Source organism: Bidens hawaiensis, unplaced genomic scaffold (genome assembly GCF_021521415.1).
Source record: "Bidens hawaiensis isolate Kalapana, Puna unplaced genomic scaffold, B.hawaiensis_p1.1 tig00008726_1, whole genome shotgun sequence".
NCBI lineage: Eukaryota > Viridiplantae > Streptophyta > Magnoliopsida > Asterales > Asteraceae > Bidens > Bidens hawaiensis.
In genome coordinates this window covers 5,072-13,451 of record NW_027491630.1, presented here as the reverse complement: position 1 = coordinate 13,451, position 8,380 = coordinate 5,072, and the positions used below count along the sequence as shown (strand labels likewise).

General features: G+C 34.5%; 1 protein-coding gene across 1 annotated transcript; it reads right to left on the bottom strand.

The window, feature by feature from the left end:
• Positions 1-3,146: 3,146 nt before the first annotated feature.
• Positions 3,147-7,545, bottom strand: LOC143529810 (uncharacterized; the record flags this gene model as incomplete). The annotated part of the gene is made up of 6 exons (XM_077025516.1): positions 3,147-3,865; positions 4,541-4,634; positions 5,832-6,026; positions 6,724-6,796; positions 6,877-7,034; positions 7,416-7,545. Coding segments are annotated over 6 exons (1,285 nt in total), but the record flags the coding sequence as incomplete, so codon positions are not given.
• Positions 7,546-8,380: the final 835 nt, after the last annotated feature.

Below are 8,380 nucleotides of genomic sequence, written 5' to 3'. Positions count from 1 at the left end.
AATATTTTTTTTCAAATGAATCGAATCCCTTTTTTCAAACGAATCTAATCTTTTTTTTTTCAAATGAATCTAATATTTTTTTCAAACGAATCTAATCTTTTTTTCAAACGAATCTAATCTTTCCCAATAACTCTTTTATCACAAAGTTTATGTTTTTCCTACATGTTAGGGTCCGATTTACAATCCTACCAAGTTTCATACAAAACCGACTTCGTTTACCCGTCTTTTTCACGAACCGGACACTACTCCTTATACCCGAAATGAACCAACTAACACGTTTACTCACAAGTTCATTACTTTATCAATAATCGTGACCCGTTCTATCATCTTACCAATTTTCATGCAAATTCGTACACAAAAAGTAAACCTTTTTAACAAAAACGTACCTTTGAGGTTTATGTTCGAAATCACTCGAATCGACCAAAACCATATCACACGAACTCGGAATTGAGAGATTCAAGCGGCGAAGGAACCGTCTCGCCATGATCTACAATCCATCAGCTCTTCGTCGCCAGCAACCGCCGCTACAGTTTTCAGAAATCTTCATTTTTAGCTGTTACGTTTTCGTTGATTAAAACTGGGCTTCCCGAGTTCTGATCGAAGATCCGACTGGTGAAAAATGACATTTATATGCTATGAACACTCTGTACAAATTTGAGACCGATCCGACGGTTAGATATCCGGGAATCGTCGGGTATTTATGGGTTGCTCTATCAAAAACGAGAATTTGGTAAAAATGAGTGTGGATGCTAGGATAGTTATAAAAGAGATGGTGGCTACATTTGTAGGAAGAGGGTAAGGTTTCATGTTTAACATTTTACCTAATGACACTTAACACCCTCATATGTTAGATAATTACATTTATCTTTTATACTTCATTTAAACCCCGATTTATTTAAAATATCAAACGAAATTTGAGATGTTACATAAATGCTTCCCGCATTACCATGGATCTTGAACTATATATAGCTTCGCTTATGACTTTCTACAATGATGTTACTGATAATTTTATTTTCCTTTAAATACCCTTAGAACAAATAGCACGTCATTCTTGTGCAATTGAGGTATTCAAATATATGTATAAATTAAATTTTTTATTTTTATTATTGTATGTAATGCGTCTTTGTACACATATTATAGATAGAAGTATGCATGTAATACATTATCCACACAACATTATTATGTACTTATCAGTTAAATTCACTTGTATTTATAAAATTTGTATAACCCTGTGTGTTATACACATTCAAAAACTAGTTATATATAATGTAGGTATAGATAAGACAGATGTTACATAAAAATCAAAATGTAGAGTAACCAATTTTTTTTGAATGAAAATATGATATTAATTATTATCTAACAAAATAATAAAATGATAAAATTTGTACAATTATCAAATATATATAAATTGAAAGTTTGATGACGCTAGAATCTTATTGGTCCAAGTGGCGGCCCAACATTGGGTAAAGATTTTTTTTTATTTTGTATTTTTTATTTTGTTTCGTAGTTTTGGTATCGTAATGAACGTAAATGAAACAAATTAAATTTGTGTCGGCTTACCGCCACAAATCCCGAGACCAACAATGCTAAGGTTTTACCGACTCACACCGCAATGCCCGAGTTTTAACGACTATTTTGTTTTAATTCTGGTACTTAAGTCGGTACTGACCGAATTCGTATCAACTCATCGTCGTAATGTTCGGGTTTTACCAAGGCCTGAGTTTCAAGGATGTTCTTTTGCCAGCTACCCCGGCACTAGTTAATCATATTAAAAAGATGGTGACCTCGAATATAGTCCACCATCCATGTTGTGACCGTTGTGTATCCGGCAACTCGAAAAATAAGCAGGTATGTGAAAAAGAAAAAGGAATAGAAGTGTGAAGAAGATGGAGATGAAGATGATGATATGATTCAATCATAAAACTTACATGGTGTGAGATGAGATGAAGTTAGGGTAGATATATGGAGAGAAAGATGATGACGGCTGTTTTTAGATTTAGGTTAAAATAAAGTTGCCTTTAGATATATTTGATATTTCAACCTTTTATTTATTTATAATATAAATAAATTATACTTACAATATCACGGAATTTTGAACCAACATCTGATTTTTAATTTATTATTATTGATATTACTTGTTTTGTTATATATGTTTTAATTTACTTTCATTATTATTATTATTATTATTATTATTATTTATATATTTAAATTATTTATGACGTCATCTGGGTCTAATACCGGTCGACCCTCCGGGGAGGGTCCGACCTTTGACCCGGTAAGTCGTTCAGGTTTACGTCCAGGCCGGGTCTGAAAACATTGGAGAAAGGTTATAAAAAGTTGTCCTTTCTCAAGTTTTTCTAAAATAATATTGATAACCTTACCAAATGAAGGTCACCAAATCACCAATAAAGGTGGGTTTACGGTTGTTTGCAGTGAATTATTAAATCATTAAAATATCCGACCGATTAAGATGTATTTAAATCATTCTGTATGTTTTTTTAACTTTAACTTGCCTATTAAGAGATTCCAAAGCCTATTAAAAGGTTTACTCTTAAAGAACCAAACACACTTTAGACTTAGATGTTGTCTACTAAAAGGCTACCAAATAACCATTTTAAAAATTTAAGATCATGATCAGTTAAAAACTTTATGTAAGAACGAGTCGACTTGTATTCGTATAAATTGCCAGCTCATTGCATTTTGTAAAATATTAAAGTTTCGTTTTTTTGTTATAATTATAAATAATTATAATTATAATTACCACAATAGAACATATTCTTTAATGTAAACGGTGTTTCCTACTAAAACACTCTAGTTGTAATATTTAACAACGAATACACCGGGACAATTACAGACTAACGGCAGATAGACGGGCAACAAGCTGCGCCGCTACCCCCTTCTGAATAGCAAACCCTACCCTACTAAACCCAACGTTCCCTTTAGCATGGGCGGAGTTATTGCTGACCACCTGCTGAACCCGCTTAAGGAACTGAACCGCGTCAGAGCCGAGAGCGCCAAAGGTGTCAAAAGTTTCGTTAAAACACAAAACGGGCAGTCAAACATGTTAGAAGTTAGAGCTTAGAACACTGACTGACACAGTGCTCACACTTTAATTATATTTATCTATAATCAAATAATCACTTTCATAATATACAAATACTATATACAAACATTTATGAGCTATACAAAAAAAATTTCAACGCCTATTTTACTCTTTTGTTAACAAGTGGTCAACCAGAACCAGCATATTCTTCTGGTACCGGGAAATTCAACTCGGAGCACACAAACTGAATTATATCTCTAGTCACAGACCCAAAGGACAACTTATTTAATGTGACAGATACAGCAAACCTATTACTAATGTCACAATATGCCGTGGACAAGCCGATTAAAAACCCGTCTTTCGAGCTAACCCGCTTAAACCCGAGCCCGAAATCCCCATTCGGGTAAACCAAATCCTCATAATCCCCAACACCCAAAAACGCATCATGGATCTTTTGTTTACTGAATATTTTAAAATTATGCCCGCCATTTTTATTATTACCGGGACCATCTTTTGGAAGGTGTGCGTGGCTTCCAAGGGGCGGGTGGGATGATGAGGAGTGGGGTGGTGGGACCACACCGCCGTCGAGAAGGGCAGCGTAGTAGTGGGCGAGTGCACGGGCCGAGCAGTGGCCGTTGGCGGCGGGTAATATCGCACGGCGGATATTCAGGGTGTTGAATAATGGAACTATGCCCGCGATGACATCAAATTGGAACATGGCGGGAGAGCTGGTGGTGGAGGTAGATGTCGGGCTGCCGACATCACCGAACTTGTTGATGTCGTTTGTGTCTAGCGTCAGTGTTGCAAGTCGGGATTCCACACCTGGATACGTTCAGTGAACAATTTGTGAATCATTTGGCGAGAAACTTATTTATGTTCGTTTATTTAATAAACGAATGGACAAGAACAAAAAAAATTGTTCATTTAGTTAAACGACCAAAAATGAACATATAGATGTATGGGGTCCTTCATTTTTGTTTGTGAACATTCGTTAAAGTTCGTTCATTGTAATTTGTTTTGTTCGTTTTTTTTTAAAAACGAACGGACATGAAGAAAAGAATTTTTTTTCATTTTGTTAAACGACTGAACATGAACAAATGCTTGTCATTTATGTTCATGATCACACGTTTAACTTCGTTCATTTTAATTTGTTTATGTTTGTTTCTTTACATTCATTTATGCTTGTTTATTTACGTTCGTTAATATATTCGTTCAAAATTTGTTGGTCTATAACAACTTAGTCTAGTTTTAATAACTTTTTAGGCCTATCATATTATTCTTCACGTTACTTCTAACTAGTTTTAGTTGAGTCACGTTCATTCATCTATGTTCAGCTATGCCTGTTCGTTTATATTGTTCACGAACGAACACAAATATGTTCACTTTCTTAACGAGTGAACATGAACAAGAAAACCCCATTCATTTACATGCTTCGTTCGTGTTCAATTGGTTTGTTTAAAAGGCTATAGAAATCTAAAAAAATGGATAAAATCAAACCTGTAGGGATTCCGATATAAAGTTCCCCTTCAATGTTAAGCGGGTGAATTAAAGCCTCTTCAAGGATGTCTTGAAACTTTTTCTTTGATGCATGCTGTATATTTTAAGAGAGATAAATTTAGAGAAAGTTGCACAAGGAGTTTTTGAAGGTGACGAAAACGACGGAAGGATAAAATTACTCATATAACTAACACATGACATCACTTTTCCGTTAAATTTTTTGGACTAAGTTTGCAATTTTTGCATGCAATTGTCAGAGAATATTCTAGATAATATTATTAGAGTTTTAGTATTATAGTGTTATCATAATTAGGAGACTGTATTTGATTATGTTTCCTTGTATTTATCTCATTGTACTCATCTATATATAGTTTATCAATAATACATTACACCTTACTGGGTTTTCATAATTCTACATGGTATCAAAGCCTTAAGGTTCTGGCCTGTTTCTTTTTCTTCTTCTCGTTCTCGTCCTGCCTGGGGACGTTTGTACATACATAATATATTACTTTCTTGCTGCCATTCTATATCATATTTACGCGCCTACGGGCCAAAGTAACCAACACCGCTGCAGCCATATTTTTTTTTCCGTTCAAATTACGAGTAGAATCCTTTATTAGTTGGAGCTGCCTGCATGTGCTCATTTCGTTCAAGTCCTATCACAATCACAAACCTCCTAATATATGCAATTCTTATTTAATATTTGTTTGTATTTCTTTTAATATTTTTTTTCTCGTTACACATAAAAAAAAGTAGTTATTATTTTTTATTTACGTTTTATTATTATGCCATCATTGTGCCGCCAAGTCGTTGCTTCGGCCGACTCAGTTTTAGCTCCTGCCATTGCAGTCGAAGCTCCTATCATCAAACCTAGTCGTCATCTGGCCACGGTCAAGACACCGATGATCTTCGTAGATCCTATAACCGATCGAGTTTCTGCTCTACGTGACAGCCGATCGAGCATCTTCACAAGCTTTGCGCTCCGGTCTGAGCGTCCGATTTCCTACCGCTCTGTCTGCGGGGGAATGTTAGAGAATATTTTAGATAATATTATTAGAGTTTTAGTATTCTAGTGTTATCATAATTAGGAGACTGTATTTGATTATGTTTCCTTTTTTTTATCTCATTGTACTCATTTATATATAGTTGATCAATAATACATTACACCTTACGGGGTTTTCATTATTCTACAGCAATATAGTCAGACCACATGGTTCATTTTTGCAACTTTCTCATTAAATTTTAACAAAAAATGAATCAAGTTTATAGGGGTATAGATGGTTGAGATTACCTGAATGATGCCACCACATAACCAGCCATATGATAGGTAATGATATTGTTGTTGTTGACCAGGTTCTGTATCGGGTGCAGCCATAGCAATACGTTTCAAGCACTCATGCCAGTCACACAACACCATTGGGTTGTCTTGGACGAGACTGGAAAGAGCGTTTTGCAAACCGGATGTATGATTGAGTACATGATGAACCTTGATAAATAAAAATAAAAAAGATACGTATCAGATTACAAAACTTTATATCACGTTATGTACAACCAAAATAGCTTTATGGACAGCCATATTAGCCTTTTTATTAAGTAAACTATTCATAATCTCTTCTTCCCTTTGGTTGTTTTTACATGTCACCCTCCTACATATCCTAATTTTGACTAAGACTGATCAATTAATCAATTATGACCCAGAGGTGCCTGAGGTGGTGCTTCAAGGCCCTGAGGCGTTCCTAATCGCCTCATTTATCGGAATGTTTGGTTTTCGATTTTTACAATGAGTTTGGTTAGGTTTCGGTTTTTACAATTTGCCATATAGGCTTGAAATTTTCTGCCGAAAACCCCATATAATTAATTTGAGCAGGAAACTTTGGCCATTAAATTGTTTTGTTAATTAATAATTAATTGATTATTATACATCACGGCCTAAAATGTTTGGGCTACACCATTTATTAGGTTATTTATAAATTGCATAACATTCATAAATACAAATTATAAACATTAATATAGTAACAAAAGTCAGTTTTTTTTTCTGTATACGGGTTCGATTCGGTTTTAAAAGTCGATTATGTTTTGGGTTGGGTTCGGTTATTTAGGTACGGCTATGTTGGTTATTGCAGTTTCATGCACACCTCTAGCCTCGCATGGCCAGAGAAAACATAATAAGACAAGGAGAAAACCTTTATTAGTTCTTTTCTGTTAGAATTGAACTCCGGCAAGATGTTTCCAACATTCTCCTCAAGTTTCACTTTCCTAAAATAAACACCCAAACCAAATTCACAATACCTTGAGTTAAATCAAAGGAAGTATTTACATGCAAAAGGTTTTTATACCCTTCATCAACTAGCCAATGTAACAGTCCAGCTGTGACTCCCTTTGTAACAGAGAAAACAGGAAATAAGGTATCAGGCTTAACAGGAGAAGGATCATAGTTTCCATGTACACCGGCTGCAATATCGATTATTACTTTCCCGTCTTTGTAGGCACAAACCTATGAGAGAATACTAACAATCAGAGTATTAGAGCATTCATTCATAACTTTCCATTGTAAAACATTCACATGTGAATGACATATATGTTAACCCAGGGGTCCATTGGCATTGATAGACATCGAGAAGGAGATATTAAAGAGTATAAAATATGAAGAGTTGATTGCCGAAAAAAAAAGCTAGGATAGCCTCATAACTTGTGTAACTATTCAATATAAACCATTTTGCTACAACAGTATTGTTTTGTTTAGTGTCAGCACAATTATTCGTTAAAATACTGATTATATATAATCAGTTTATATTAGGGGCACATTCTTTTACTCACACAGGCCCTCGAGAGCCCACGCATATGAAAGGGACAATTGCATATTTCAAGTATGTACCTGAATACCAAGTATTTTTTCAGCATTTCCCAGCTTAACTAATAAATCCCTCAACTTTGCCTCTACCTCAGAATTAACAGGGCTGTCACACACCCATTCTGCATTATCTTTTGGTCCCTCATTTGTGTCACTGTAACATATCTCCTTATATAAACTATCGATGCGGCAATAATATATTGTTTTATTGTTGTTATTGTTGGGTTTCTATGGATAATTAACACTTAGTTAACCATTTAACTAGTCACAATTAAGGCGGAAGCGTGATATTTACAAACTAAACATATCTATCCATATGTTTATATATGTGTATATCTTACAAGTTTATATAAGATAAGTTCATGAACAACCTAGTTCATGCAAGTATTAAGATTACCAATAATCTATTTATTAGAAACCCGAAGCAAGGATCAAATGATACGGAAAAGCTAAACTATCAAAGCTATAAACACTTACATTCTTAACCCTTTAAGATTGTAGTTGATGTTGAAGAAGATGATGATGTTGATGCTAGACTTTCAAAGGAAAATCCTCAAATGGAATATACCCCGAGCCTCCAACACACACCGAGCTATGTTAGGGAGCTTGAACACCAAAAACCCGAGACCCGAGCCTCTTCCTTTCTTTGGCCGATTACAAGAAAAGAAAAAGAAAGAGTGGTGATGTTTTTGGTTACTTGAAAGTCTTTATGATCATTATCCTTTTTATCATCATATCCATCCATCCATGATGTTAGGTATTTGGTTAAGTGAATCATACTCAATCTATACCAAATACATGACAAGATTTGATCAATACATTGGGGTGTGGGGCCCACCCAAAACCGGCCCCAAATATTTTTTTTTTTTTTTTTTTTTTTTTTTTTTTTATTATTATTATTTTATACTTTATAAAATATATAAACACCCCATCTTTTATAAACCATTTTATAAAAGAACACATAGTTAAATAATCATTCCAATAATAAT